Raw genomic sequence first — 15,383 nt, 5'->3', positions numbered from 1 at the left:
GTATATATATATATATATATATATATATATATATATTTTGTTACACGAACGAGGTGCAAGCATAGGTATATTTGTACCTGTGTTAACTTCTGCATATATGGCAGTTTTGATGTCGATCGTCAATTACGCCTCTATATATATTTGCAAGCAGTCCATGATCTCTACATGTATCTAGCTTCACTGATTGCTGAATCTGTGCGGTCACTCTCAACAATCACATGATCTACTTGCATTGAGCCATTGAGTTACGAAAGTCCAGTCCAATATCTCTAAGAGCAAATAACTTCGCTTGCTTCGGAGACGCTGTGAGTGCAACCGTATGCAAAAGCAGCCACAAAAGTACCTTCATCTGCTATCACACAAAACTCTTAGGTAAAAACGATCGACGCATCCAAATTAAGCTAGTTTCAAGGCACCATTTGCAGCAGGCCAGTGTCCGTTTCTGCTGTGGTTGCTTAATTACATCTGTCCAAGCAAAAGTTTTGCTTGCTGAGAGTGATGTCTTGAACAGTTTTTTGTGCCCACATATTATCATCAACGATTTGTCAATATTGTCTGATCGATTATAAAGAGACTATGGCATATCGATCCGTTCTTTGAAGTTTAGAGAGGGCAGGAGACTTGTTTGCAAGCACATAAATTATCTGTGCTTCATGTTGTTGGCGTTGCTTGATTATCGATCAATATGAATGCTGCACATAAAATAGTCGGCATGTATCAAAAGTTCAAAACCATCGATCATCACTTGGCGACGGTAATGATCTCTCCTCCTTCGGTCCTTTTTCTCCAACTTTCCTTTGATTTTCCTCATCTCCTTAGTTACATGATGTTTATTTACATCGACTTTGTTTTCACCAATACCTCAACTGGAGGAAGCTGTTGTTGGGTTGGTTAAAGTAACTTATCAAATATAATAGCATGCAAGAGAGAGCAGAGTAATAGCCGTGGTGTGGCACACAGAAAATGCCAATATATTGACTGGTTCATAAAGGTCAATGGAGCTTTGCATTTTCTTTTCTTCCTACACAACCGCGTACGTGTTTGGAAAGTTCAAAGCAACTTAAACCTGTCGACCATGGATCCTTTTTTCTCCTTTCACTCGGATACTATCTCAACATCGTTATCTGCTCATTTGCCTAACTTCACTTCCTTTTCCAAAACCCTCGATCTATATATATACACAATATATGGAGAACGTAAGTGAGAAGCACAACATACAGTAACATATATACCAGCTAATTTCATCAGGTCTGTCTTGATGAACTAGCTAGCTCCGATCGAGTTGAATAGAGTAGAGCTTCCTAGTAAATAAGTAATCTAGCTTAGTACTATTTTCATAGCTATTGAAAGGGAGGGAAGGAGAAGGCTAGCTAGAGAGGGAAGTGATGGAAGATTTTCCACCTGGGTTTAGATTCTACCCAACAGAGGAGGAACTGGTTTCATTTTATTTGCCCCACAAGCTAGATGGAACGAGGAAGGACGTGAACCGGGTTATGGACCGGATCATACCTGTGCTTGACATATACGAGTTTAATCCTTGGGATCTCCCACGTAATTACACGTCTCTCTCTCTCTCTCTCTCTCTCTCTCTCTCTCTCTCTCTCTCATGCTTATATCTCTATATATCTTTTAGATTGAACGCTTAACTTCATAAAACGGAAAGTAAAGTAGGGTTCAAGTATCCATTCAGTTAAGTCTTCACTCTTTACATTATATGATCTATTGCAAGCAATTTCAAGAACCCATGGGTTTGAAATTGACTCGATAATTAAACTGGTTTTAGTACTTAATGGATTCTTTCTTTGATTGTAATTAATTAGGAAATTCAGGAGAAATATGCCATGGAGATCAAGAGCAGTGGTTCTTCTTCATCCCGAGACAAGAGAGTGAAGCACGGGGAGGGAGACCGAAACGACTCACTACTACTGGATATTGGAAGGCAACTGGTTCTCCAAGTTATGTTTACTCTTCCAGTTCCAGCAGTACTAATCATGGTGCCATCGGCCTCAAAAGAACTATGGTCTTCTACACTGGTAGAGCTCCCAAAGGAAGCAAAACCGAGTGGAAGATGAATGAGTACAAAGCCATTGAAGAAGATGATCAACTTCATGCACCTTCTTCATCATCAAACGCCACTCCTGCTCCTGCGGTACGTACTAACTTGATCTATTTCATGAATATGCAATATCAAAACCTAGCTTACTAGCTAGTTAATCTTCTAAACACATAATTACCTGGGAATTATAGTCGTACATTCTGCTATTTCTGTCAAAATCATTTCAGCAAATAATCAGCAAATGGAGAAAAGCCTATCTATTTGGTTATTTCAAAATTATCATTCACTTCACCAACAAATTACTACAAATTTTCAACCATATATTTGTATAGTCATATCATCATCTGTCGTGTGTAAAATTACAATGATTTAATCAACGATGATATAGTTTAATTGTAGCAAGTTTAATTTAATTAGTATCATGCAAGAAAATCAAACTTAATCACGATTCTGGTTTTGAAATATATTTTGGTACATATGTGCATACAGTTAAGGCAAGAATTCAGTTTATGCCGAGTCTACAAGAAATCGAAATGCTTGAGGGCATTTGACAGACGACCTTCAGGCACCGGTGATATCATGCGCAGACCTACGGTTACAGTTCAATTACCAGCTCTGCCGCAGTTAGGTACAGATCATCATAACGAGGGTTCTACTTATCCAACAGCGATTTCGCATGCTCAGAACATCATCCCAGCTGCTCCTAATTCATATAATGTGGAAATGGAGAGAATAAGTACTTTAAGCTCGTCTGGGAGTTCATCCTCAGGAGACCATGGCCAACCCTCTCAATCTGGACAGAGCACTGGAAGCTTGCCAGTGGCGGTTGACAACGGTGAACCTCTGTGGGAACTGGACCAACTGGATTGGTTTAATTAAGGGCGTTCGAACAAGATTGAAGAAATTAAAGAACAAGGGGAATCGTTGTTTACTAATTTAGAGTATCAATAATTAATGCATGTGAATTTCTAGGGTTTAACCAAATTAATTCGTTTGTACTCGTAATTTTGGAGAAAGTTTATGACTATTATAATTATTGCAAGTTCCATCTTTGGGGTTTCCATATCATCAATAATTATTAGCAAAACTAAACAGAAATCCACTTGCGCCCTCTTGTACTGTTCATTTGGAAAATTAAGATATCCATTTGATCACCGTATATATGTGAGAGATAAAAGCCGTGGTTTCAAAGTTATTTCACCTTTGATTTAACTTATATTGTCAAAGCTTATGTCATATTATGGAAATATGGATGTATCTAAAAAGCTAATAAGCAAGGTTTGAAAACTCGCTAGGCGCTCTCATGGCGGAGGGCAAGCTTGGAGCGCCTAGAAGTCATCTATCTAGGTGGGCTGAGCGGTCTTATTTTAGAACACTACATATAGGCAGAGTTCAAAAACTCACTATACGTTACTAGGGCGGATGGTTGGAGCGCCTAGGCGGGCTGAGCGGCCTTGTTTTAAAACATTAACACATCCTTTTTTGTTATTATCACACCCTATCTATAATGAGAGTCAATCATCAAACAAATTCAAGTAGCAAGTTTGTAAATAAAATTAAAATGTGCAAATAGGAAAATAGATTGGGTGTGTTAATAACAAAAAATAGTGTGTTAATAACATCAACCTAAATAATAATCCTCCTCGATTGAAAGTTCTACTAAACAGAAAAATACGTCTGCAAAAAAATGATCCCTACTAGTGCAATAATATCACTTAACTTGGAAATTATATAACTAAGAAATGGTTCAAGGACGTCATTGCATAGTCTTCCCTTAGAAAGTGAGAGGTTGTAAGTTTGACGATGTTGTAATGCGTGATAAAAAATAAAAAATAAAAAGGTCATTGTAACTAGTTAAAAATCCAACATTGTATTTCTAATATTGATCAACGGTAGTGTTCATCTGATCAGTAAATGAAAAAGTGTTCATCAAAGAAATTATGCTCATTAGTCATCACATTACATTTACAAAAATATTGGTAAAAACAAAACAATGTAATTTAAGATGTATATCTACTGATTGGATCATTTACATCAAATGGAGGTTGAACGTGCATGATTTCATTGGTCAATTGGTGAGCCTTTGTAAATATAACTGCTTGGAATTGCAATTGATGTTGCATATATATGCCGCAGTGAGGAAGGTGCCGCACAAGAAGAACGTACGTGTATCCTGGAAAATCAGAAAAATCCTTTAAACAATTAATGACTTTTTCTGGTTTAGGGTTCCAAGGTTTCTGAGTTTCTCTATGCCATGCGATTTTCAACTATGAACTGCATCAGCTAGCTTCCAGTCAATTTTTATATATAGTCACGTTATTATACACATGATGCAAATCTGTCCACTCTGATTTATTAATTCCAGAATCCAGATTCTGGTCCATGACTTCATTCAGGGTTTAGCAATTAACTAGCAAGAACAAGAATCATCAGATTTAGTCCAAACTCCAAACCATCATCTTTCTTTTGACTTGAAATCCAGTTCAGTTCACATTGACAGCATAAGCCAGGACTTTGAACCTCTCGTCCATTCCGAGACCTACAACACAGTCGTAGTCCCGAAACCCTCAATCTTAAATCACGATTATTCAACCAAACAAGAGCAAGCTGTTGTATTTTCCTCCACCAGGGTATGACCCAGTTCCCAGGTAGTAAACCCTAAATTCATGAATCATGATCGCTGGACAATGAAAGGTGTTGTATTTCATACGGAAACACTGGTCACCAATTTCCAACAAAGGGTAATATTCATATATAACTAAATACTAGACAGTCAAGAACTCAAGATGTATATATACCTATAAAAAAAAGGTGAACCAAAGAAATCCGTACTCAATTAGTGGTACTCATTAAAACAGCTCCTATATTCATAAACCTACCCTAAACTCTTGATTACAAGGCGTTGTTTTTTCACACACAACAAAGTCCGCACCAGTGACACCACCCTATATGGCCCCAAGATAGGATGGCCTTTAATTTTCTGCAGCGTGAGTTTTGTTATCCCTTCCATTTAGTCTTTACCGGTATTAATACCCAAGTAGATATACGTAGTGCTCGGTAACTTATGTTATATATATGAATAGTTACTCCCAAAGCCATACTATATTACACAATGAATCCCACAGTAAATTAACAAGAATCTAGTGCTGTTCCCAAACCTAGTGAACGAAGAAATTGGTCATAATGCCCTTGAACATATACATAAACAGATTTACAAAAGGGTTTGTTCTATTGCTTTCCCGTTTCATGCATATCACACTTCTTGCAGTTGTTAAACTACTTCACTTTTGGCCGCAATTATTGCCGGCCAGTGTAAAAACTTGGATGTTTTTAAGTCATCACCACTCGTCTTCGAGGCTGGCACGGTGGAAACACATGACGGTGCACACAAATATGAAGAATGATACGAATTCGATCCACATAGCAGATGTCTCAATCATATGAGCATGTCTAAGAATTATAGGAATGGCTAGGCTCCCCACAGTTGATGCCCCAGTCAGAAACTTAGCAGCATTTATCCACCTGCAATATAAGTGATTTTTGTTACTATCACCCAAAAAGAGGGGGGAAAACAGCAAGGAGGTTATTACAGGATAACGGCTAATAGATATTTTCTGTGATCAGAGCTCATGAGTTATGCATGTTCCATGAGCCAATATGCAGGGTTTACTCAAGGGCTTGTTGCTCACTAAATGTCTGAACGAACTATTGCACTCAGCAGTTTAACAGAATACAACTAATAATCCCATAAACATAAATCTCCTATATGAAATTTCATGAACCATATTTGCCTCAGTAGTTTAAGAAGAAAGAACAACTTAAAACCCCCATAAATGCTACAATCTCTCCTTCCATATGTTCATAATCTCTTATGATAATTCAAATTATAACAGCACTTTTGGTCTAAAGTCTTGTCTGCTCTACAGTTGGTCATTCACAAATCAATTTTAAACTCAAAATGTACTAACTGGCCCAATATATACTTCAATGGAAAAAAGCAAGTATGATGCTTTAAGTCGCAAACTATGACTTTAGAAAAAGCTACAATTGCCTGCATTTGGGAACTCAAAACAATACAGCCAATCACCTCACAACGCTTATTAAAATATCACTCAACCGTGACAGAGTGCAAATACCTTTTATATGAGCTAGTTGTAAGGTTGATCAAAACGTCTATTGAATTATGAGTGATTGATGTAAAAGTATATAAGAAACTATGGGATCTAATCGATCTATATAGAAGGGCAAAGTTACAACAATATAACAAGTGTATATAAATATGTATATACGTGTGTGTTTGTGTGTGTGTGTAGGAGGGGGAGAGAAATTTTGAACGTATAATGCTTAGAAACACTCACCCATCACTCTCCCTCGTAAATAAAACCTGAGTTGAACCACCACCAAAGAATAAACAGGGCATAGGTACCAGGACATACATGAGAGCTACAACAACAATCAGATAGTCACTTTTTTAAAAAAAATTCTCAATGCAACTGTAGATCCCAAATTTAAAGAACTTAAATCATCCACTCTCACCAGATAACATAGGCCACCAATTGTTGTATAATGCACAAGCCTGCGGCACATTAAAAAATGAAAAACGCCGTACATGAGTAAGCACATAACTTATTTGAAATTCAACCGGCAGCTAAGTTCTTATGAAAAAAATGAGCTATTTCCCTCAAACATTCAATTGCTGATGAAGCTTTAAGCATTCAATATGTCAAAGAATACAAATCCCCTTTCACATGAGAGAGATATGAATGCGCGTAGAGTTCTAGCTTTTCTATCGGTAATTAAGCTACCCTGCCCATCCATATTTCCTCACTAGCTTTAGCATCATTAGACCTAGAATCCCAAGAACAAACGAATTATGCGATGGCGCCTGGAAGTCCCATGCCTAATACGTTTTGGGAGCTCAACAGAACACATAGTCATGCATCAGAAAGAGGAATAGACACAGTACATATAATGATTATTAGTTGTGACTACTGGTTGATCCAATATTACAGATCGAGAAAAATCTTCCATGATGCTGAGCTTTCCATGACCTTTTTCAGAAAAGAATTTCTTCCCTCCTTCTGAATTCATCTAGACATTAAGAATGGTGGCTGGGGTGTGGTTTTGTCGGTTCTCTTGAGTTTCAGAAAAGGGTAAGTTGGAGCAGAAATTGTGTTATCCTCTATTAGTCTACTACTGAAAAAAAAAATAGTTTCTGATATGAAATACATCTGTGCCCATGCTCTCAGCCTTAGCTTTTGCCAGTTGTACTAATTGGACTGCAGCGGTGGTTTTATTATTAGGAAATGGAAAGTAATAGATCTGATCCTGATGTGTTAGAAAGGCCACCCCTCTGAAGACATCTAAGATTCATAAAATACAGTTTGAACAATCACTTCAGGCAACAGAAATAACAAAACTTCTGCTCCACATCCTTGGGCTGTAGAACAGATTCAACCACACTCAAATTGATGGTACAAAGTCTCTAGCATTTTTTGGGTCTTGCTTGCTTCTAGCACTAGATACTACGCATTTCTGGTACGGTAAAATATAATTCTCTATGGGTCAACCACTTCAACATAAACACGAGGAAACTGTGCAGAGGCAAGCAGCCAACAGCAATAGCAAAAGACGACTGAAAGACAGCATATGCTAACACCCACTGTACAAAAATACTGACTCTCCAACGGCTTGTATTTAAGGTGATAGGTCGCACTATAAGATTTTTGGGAAGGGGGAGATAAATGAACTACAAGGTCGCACTATAAGACATCTAATCCTTTTGCATTTAGATGTCTTGAATGCAAATCTGGTTATTCCTCAGAAATATTATCTCAATTCCAACAGGTCACATCATAATACTCATTCAGATTGAAGCTTAACTTTTTGAAAGTCACAACTTAAATCTTTATTTTAGTCTAAGTGAAAGATTAATCATATTAGTTTCATTACTCCAAGAACTCTACTGTTCAAAAGCCTGATGAGAGCTTCAAGTACTAATGCAAGGAATAATCATATGACATGTTTAGAGAGCATCTTTTACTTTGTTTTTGTTTAGTTGACCAAAAATTTCTTGAAAAGCAACAAAATGGATCAAGTTAAGGATGAATGATGAGGTTGTTAGAATGCCTAAGTGAATTCACTTGCTGAGAAATTTAGGCACTGGCAGATACAAAACAAACCTGAAGAAAATCTTTCAAATACTCCTAAGTTTTCTACTTCTCCTTAGACTACTTTTCATCAGTCACATTTAGAAAATAATTATAATAATGTTTTGCAGAGGTAATCCAAAATAAACCGAAACCGGAATAGGAGTCATAGACTTCATAAAAGAAGGTGATTTATGCAGTGAAATGCACAAGACTATAGATACCTCTGGTATACTTCCAAATCAGATTTAATATATGTAAAAATAATCAGCAATAACTACATTTGAAGGCTTGCAAGAAAATACACAAGTGCCTCGTCTTAGAGCACCACACTTATATCTATATAGCATCTTCTATACATCTAATATAAAGCAAACGGTTAATGGCATATGGGTTGTGTTGCATAACCTAATCAGTTTACTTACCAGGACCTGTAGCAAGATGCTCGCTGAAAACATAAAAGCAAGTCCTGCGAGCCTGCACATTAAGAAAGTGACTTCAGAAGTATGCTTCAGAAGAGCTGAATAACCAAGCCAAATTCACAAAACTAGATTCTCACTTACACTGCAAAGAGCACGAAACGTCAACAATTCGCGGAGCAACAATGCACCACAACAGAAAATAGTTAGTAACCAATGTCATCAAAATAGGACTCAAGATTGAATATTAATACAACTACACATCTTCCCTTATATCTGTTCATATGAATTATTCACATCAACAACAGAACCCTTCCAAATTGTCTTACTTACATAATCAGACTCTAAACTAGAACTCCCCAATTAAGTCGACCACTTTGTAAGTAAATCGCAAATATGGCTACTTGATATGATTAGCCATAAAGTTGAAAATTTTATGAAAAAAAAAAGGCCCCTTTCGAGCAACTTTCTTTGATCAAATCTTTGCAAGAACCAAAAGAGCAAGACTACCCAAATACAACAAAAGCGTTAGATGAAACCCTAAACCAAAGACCCATCCTTTTTCGCTCAAATTGGCCCCAATTCTAGAACTTTCAGCACAATTCATACAGTAATCGGAGTTTTGCAACGGAAATCGATGAACCAGCATAGCTTAATTCAACTTCTGACTATTTGTGAAACGAGTTGGGCATATTGCCGTCGTCCAACCCAGGACGAAAATGTCAATTACGAATAAGAATGATCGAGTTAAAATCGAATAAGAAGAGACATAGTATGTAGAAGCGTACCTTCTATGGTCATCGCCATCGGAGAGAAGAGAGGTCTCTTTGTTGCTAGTTACAGAGTGGAGAAGCAAAGCGAAGCAGCGAGGAAACTAGTTTATTTGTTTCTTGGATTAAAAACGAATATAAGATAATCCAGTGGTGTTTTGGTCTTTTTCAACGCTGAGTTTAGCTGCACTGAGCTTGGCTTCCTATTTCTCAGTTTGTAAGCTCAAGGTCAAGGGATAACCCAAAAAATGAAGAATTGAGAAACCAAGCAATAGACGCTCAAAAATACATGACAGAGCTCCGGCAGACGACTCTAGCAAACCACTACGAGCAGCAGTGGACCACCACTGGCTAGCCGATCACCACATATATACTCTTCCTCATCTTACTCACATAACTAAATTGATTTACGACTCGTTATTTTCTACAATCTTCTAGTTCATAATCAACCATCACATTCACCTTTCTTCACCATATATGTTGTGCCACAATGCCACATGCTCCATATAAGTTGTAGTTGTGTAGTTACATTTCTCCATCTAGTAATTAATAGTTGGTACTAGTTCATAATGTTAACGTATCACTTGGCCATTAAGAACTAACTCGATCATTTTTAAAATTATGTGTCTTTTGCTTTCAACCCACCTGAACTTGACATCTTAAATCAGCTTATTGTTATCAATTAATTGTTTCCATTTAATCATAATTAAATTGTAGCCCCTCTAGCTATTTTTCATTTGTTTCATTTTGATAGAAAAATTAAGAAACACAATTGTTTTGGACTGTCAATCTGTAATCGGCTATCGGTTATAACGTACGTCAACTTTGCATTATAATTTTACAAATTGTTAATTCCACAACTCCAGCTAGCTACGGTTATCTTGTAACTTGGAAATGCTGGTCAAACCTTTACCATACGATATTACAATTACTAAACCTTCAATAGCTGCAACTTGTTCATGAAAGCAATGGCAATCCAATCCAACTCCACAGGTGACCACCGCACTTGATTGATCTGAGCCGTCGCTCCGTACCACATCTCCGGCTCGACGTCCGCCCCATCGGATCCAAACCCGGTTCTCACCACCTCCCATATCATAGCCCTTGAATCATCACTCACAGAACATAGCTGGTGCCCCATGCGTGGCGACCAAGAAACGGCATTCACACTGGCTCCATGCTTTTTAAGCTCCATCATTGGTGCGGTGGGAAACCTAATGTCCAATATCACCACCTTGTTGCTGTCCACTCCAACCGTGGCTATGAACCTTGGGTCATGTTTGTTCCATTCTAGCCTCAACAATGACCCATCTTGAGCAGGGTTTTCATATACTATTGTCGACCTGTTGGAAAATTAAATTGTGAGAAATGTCCGCATAGAAAGTGATATGCATTTCAAAATTAGAATAGCAATTATAGGCTTACCTCTCTTTGTCTCTCAAGTCGAACACCCTAACAGTGCCATCCCCAGAAGCAGAAGCGAACACGTTGAATCCACCCCAAGAAATGTCATAAACTTCTTTGTCATGAGCCACCAGTTGGGTGTCCACGGCCTCCCTCTCAATGTCCCAAATCGTACACGTTGTGTCGACACTCGATGTGGCCACTCTCCGAGTGTCAAATTCGGCCCAATCAAATGATGTTATGGCCGAGTTGAACTCGCTGCTCATGTTGCCATTGAGCAGCGACTTGAGCTCGATTCGGTCGTCATGGATCTCCCAAATGCGTAAGTAGTCACCGGAGGTGGCTATGAGGTCGGGATTGGTGGCCGCATCGGAGGGGAAGAACATCAGATTCGTGGGGGCATAAGGGTGGTCGAAAATGAGGCGGTTGTCGGTGGTGAAGTCGGAGGTGGAAGAGTTGAACTGGACGAGTTCGACCTTGTTGCTGTAGTCTTCGATGAAGCTCCCAATGGCGAGGCGTGAAGGCTTGTCATGGCGAGCTGACCAGGCCAGGGAGTAGATTGGCCATTGACTCACGTAGGTGTAGACGCCTGGTTTTTTCTCTGCTGGACTTTGCATGATGGTAGTGGCCGGAGTTCACTAATATGCAGCTGGAAATTTGTGACGTCCTTTCTGCATGGTAAATCAAACAATATTAGTGACAATACTCTTATTGAAGCACTCAATTTGTTGATACAAGCAACTAATATATTGTTTTGGCGAGTCTCCCTTCACTTCATATATATAATAACATTGAGGGCCTGTGACTCTGAGTAATATAGGACACATAACTGTGAAGAGAAACACAGGAAGATGGTCCTCGGCCTAACAAACTGGCCGGAGGCTTATCATCATAATATTCTATATATTCAATCAAGTTGACTATAAAAACTCCTAAAAGTCTTTTATTATAACTATTTTGTTATCGATGATATTTTTTCGAGAGCTATGTTTTTGCCGACTAATTGAACCAATATATATTTTTTGGCTAGTGTTATTAACACATCATTTTGTCTTGTTAACACTTTATATATATAATAAAAACCAATCATGAAACAAATTCAAGTGGTAAGTTTGTAAATAAAATTGAAATGTGTGAATAGGAAAATAGAGGGGGTGCGTTAATAACACAAAATAGTGTGTTAATAACACTAGCCTATTTTTTTCTGGGAAAGATCGACTCCATCATGAACTTAGCAGCTGCTTGAATGAACTCTCGATCATCAGCAACATATCTCTGGCTACTAATTTTTCTTGCATGCATAAAACCGAGCTTTGGTAATATAACACTAGAATGATTCAGATTTCAGAAAAGGGAAAACGAAGTACTTTGAAAGTAATTACTTGAAGAAAAGAAAAGATGCACATAGCACTGCATAACTTATGTTTGCTATGAAATTTGCAGTAGTTATTCTCTTGCGAGAGAGAGAGAGAGAGAGAGAGAGAGAGAGCTCTTACATTGCTCAAAGGAAGTTGCAGCAGCAGCAGCTATGGGCGGAATAGCTCAGTCCAGAACATGTGAGATTTCTTATCACTGTGAATTAAAGAGGAAGCTATTGTAAGGAGGTCCATCATTAACAATGGGTGTCTGAAAGAGATATGGGGAATAGGCACGGGGTATATTATAAGGAGGTAGTTGAAAGTTAGCAAAAGCCATAGCTTGCGTATAAGAATAGTAGTACTAGCTAGCTGGGACATTTCAAATTAAACATATATGAGGGATCGAGAAGGGAAGGTGAAGGTGTGATGAGCTAATGGTCGTCGAGAAGAAGGTTGGTTTCCAAACCAGCTAGCTAGCTGCCTCTGCAGCTTCCAACTTCCAATTAACTTCCAAGGGAGGAGGTATACGTAGTTAAATGGCGACTCTTTCAAGCACGTGGTATCTTATTTATCATTACAATTGACTACACAATATTATCAGTTAATTAGCAGCAACCAGGTGCAGATTGAGCTAACGACGATATATATGGTACTGTGGTGTCCAATTTCTTATACCAAAATTGCACAAGATAATTGTCCGTGTACTTATTTTTTTAGATCTCGCGATGAGTAGAACCACGTTTTTGGAATCTAAAGTTTGGAAAACGTTAAAAGAGATGATGATACATGAATACATGATGGAATCTGAAATATGCAGAGACAATTACTTTCTCCCTCCGTGAATGTTGGTCCATGACGATTCATATATTGAAGTGCACAGTGAAAAGTTCGTCCAAATGAATTGTTTTGATGTCTAAAACGTGACATGCAATACGTGGATGAGGGAGACAATTGTTTCAATGGTTGAGGGTGGGATGGATGGATCTCGGCGCAAAGCAAGGCAAGGGATATGATGCTGCCGGAGGTGGGACGGCAAGGATTTTGCAGTTGGGCTGGCGATGTAGCAAGACTCACGATGTTCAATATGGACATGGGCTTGGTAGTTTGTGGGCTTGGGTTTTGGATTTGGTACTTTTATGCTTTTTTTTTTTTTTTTTTGTTTCTATTGATGCTTATTTATTGCACTTTTACTTCTAGTTCTATATGGTTTTATGTCGCCAATAATACCCTATCACTATAAGGTAGGGTGTGATGGGTCTTGGACTCTTGTGCCGGTCTATGCAGCATCTTATGTGCCTTCTTTGCTCTAGGTAGGTTTTGCTCGGTAAAATGGTAACAACCTTATATTGATAGGATGAAATTAAGTGTCATCGGGTTTATTATCTGGCGACAACATAGTAGGGACGTTGTATTATAGGACAGTAGGTGTTACATAACTAGTGATCTTCTCATTATGTCACCATCGTGAAAAAGTAAATGGAGTTGTCATTAGATAGAGCAGTATTACTCTTTGTTAGTTGGTGTTTGTTAGTTTACATGTACTTTGTAGATATTCTTAATATTATTTCAGGATTTCTTCTATATGCATATTGTAATCAGGAGTTTAGGCTACATATCCCCCTTTGTATTATATAGTTTCATTAATCAAGGCTTGAGGGCAGCCCTACCAGCCCTTTGTTAAAAAAAAAAACACATTTGTTAATTATGCTAGTTAATAAATTTTCAGTAAATAGCCTAGTCAATAAAAGTTTCTAGAATATCATGCATTTTATGATTCATCCCAAATTTCCCACCAATCAGATTAATGCGCATGTAGTTATGTGTATCATGCTATTTTTATCTGGGGTAACTATTTAGTACATTCTTTTTAAAAATGAAATATTTAGTACGTATAAATGTAATTTTAATTTTCAGACCATGTGATTTATACCGTATGTTAATACATCATATGTGAGAGATAGAACATCGGTCCTACTCGTCTAAGAAGACACATATTGCCACATAAAACAGGCTTGGGTCTTAACTAAGCCCAAGAAACCTACACCATTCCTTGAGGGCATAATAATAATACATTCTCCAAAAAGGGTAAAATGGTATTTTAAGGTGCATCCACTATATCTCTATAAATATATATTTCCACCCCTCATTTGGGTAAGTCTCTATTTCCATCCTATTTACACCTTATCTATATTCTCATGTGGCTGACTTAGGCATCGGAGGGTCGAAGGCCGGCAAACCCGGTCTTCCCTCTAACGTCGTTTGCTCATGAGTGACAGGTTATGCATCTTGAAGATGATGTTCTTCCCGCATTTTGTGTAATTTTATGTATTATTTCTTTTTCTTTTTTTTGTTATTAGTTAAATGTGGCTATACGCCAACATAAGTCCTTACATGAGTTTTGTGGGGTAGTCGGGTTGTGTGTCTTTGTGTGCGCTCATACGGCCTGTCTGCTCTAAGCAGGCGATGAGTTCCTTGCTATGTCAATTGGTTGTTGCCTAGCTCCTATTGGCAGAGTGAAATTAAGTGTCGTCGGATTTTTTCTCTATCAGCAACATAGTGAGAAAACAGTGCTTTTGGTAATGATGTTTCACATTAGTTGAATTATCTTTTGATATGTCACCGCTATAAATATAATCACTAAAATACAGTGATTATTTAATTGTCAATCACACATAATGCATGATTGACAGGTTATGTCACCGCTAAGAAATAAGCCATAGCTCCTAGCCTAGCCTGCCTAGTGGGTTGTACGACACCTAGTGACAACCTAATTGCTCATCGCCTAACACAAAGACATGGGTGAAAGACAAGGTGGTTCATTGCTGCTTAGCGTCCATGCGCCGCCTTTTAGAACACTGGTTACAACAACTTTCATGTTGGTCATGTTGGTCAAAACGAAAAGTAGAGTAAACCGAGGCCGAGAGCTTAGAAGAAAAGACCAATTACATATTCATCCACTTTGATCGATCATATCTTCAAATTCTATAAGAAAAATAAAGAAGATAAATACAAGAAAAAAGAAAAAGAAAAAAGGAAAGTCCACAATATACGGTGAGGAATGGTCGGTAGTAGCAATGGTGGTTTTTGGTTGCTAAACCTTCTGTACAATACTTGCCTGAAACACTGTAGATTCTCCTTCGTACACAAATACGTAGATTAAATATATGTAAGAGAGAGAGAGAGAGAGAGAGAGAGAGAGAGAGAGAGAGAGAGAGAGAGAGAGAGAG

The 15,383-nt window shown here is 38.0% G+C and overlaps 3 protein-coding genes across 3 annotated transcripts; 1 reads left to right on the top strand and 2 right to left on the bottom strand.

The window, feature by feature from the left end:
- Positions 1–1,209: 1,209 nt before the first annotated feature.
- Positions 1,210–3,206, top strand: LOC101296498 (NAC domain-containing protein 90-like). Its single transcript, XM_004303483.1, has 3 exons — positions 1,210–1,551; positions 1,821–2,149; positions 2,546–3,206. The coding sequence occupies exons 1-3, from the start codon at positions 1,386–1,388 to the stop codon at positions 2,933–2,935; spliced, it is 885 nt and encodes a 294-aa protein (XP_004303531.1). The 5' UTR covers positions 1,210–1,385; the 3' UTR covers positions 2,936–3,206.
- A 1,901-nt stretch (positions 3,207–5,107) lies between these two features.
- Positions 5,108–9,652, bottom strand: LOC101296213 (vacuolar protein sorting-associated protein 55 homolog). The gene is made up of 5 exons (XM_004303482.1): positions 9,413–9,652; positions 8,631–8,682; positions 6,593–6,632; positions 6,415–6,499; positions 5,108–5,578 (listed from the first exon to the last, which is right to left on the bottom strand). Exons 2-5 carry the CDS (start codon positions 8,661–8,663, stop codon positions 5,395–5,397), a joined length of 342 nt encoding a protein of 113 aa, XP_004303530.1. The 5' UTR covers positions 8,664–8,682; positions 9,413–9,652; the 3' UTR covers positions 5,108–5,394.
- Positions 9,653–10,192: 540 nt separating this feature from the next.
- On the bottom strand, positions 10,193–12,426 carry LOC101295927 (WD repeat-containing protein LWD1-like). The gene is made up of 3 exons (XM_004303481.1): positions 12,295–12,426; positions 10,820–11,469; positions 10,193–10,737 (listed from the first exon to the last, which is right to left on the bottom strand). Exons 2-3 carry the CDS (start codon positions 11,413–11,415, stop codon positions 10,326–10,328), a joined length of 1,008 nt encoding a protein of 335 aa, XP_004303529.1. The 5' UTR covers positions 11,416–11,469; positions 12,295–12,426; the 3' UTR covers positions 10,193–10,325.
- Between the last annotated feature and the right edge of the window lie 2,957 nt (positions 12,427–15,383).

The sequence above is a fragment of the Fragaria vesca genome, linkage group LG6, assembly GCF_000184155.1.
Source record: "Fragaria vesca subsp. vesca linkage group LG6, FraVesHawaii_1.0, whole genome shotgun sequence".
In the NCBI taxonomy this organism is placed as follows: domain Eukaryota; kingdom Viridiplantae; phylum Streptophyta; class Magnoliopsida; order Rosales; family Rosaceae; genus Fragaria; species Fragaria vesca.
Note: the sequence above shows the minus strand (reverse complement) of the source record. Positions and strands in the feature narration are given on the sequence as shown.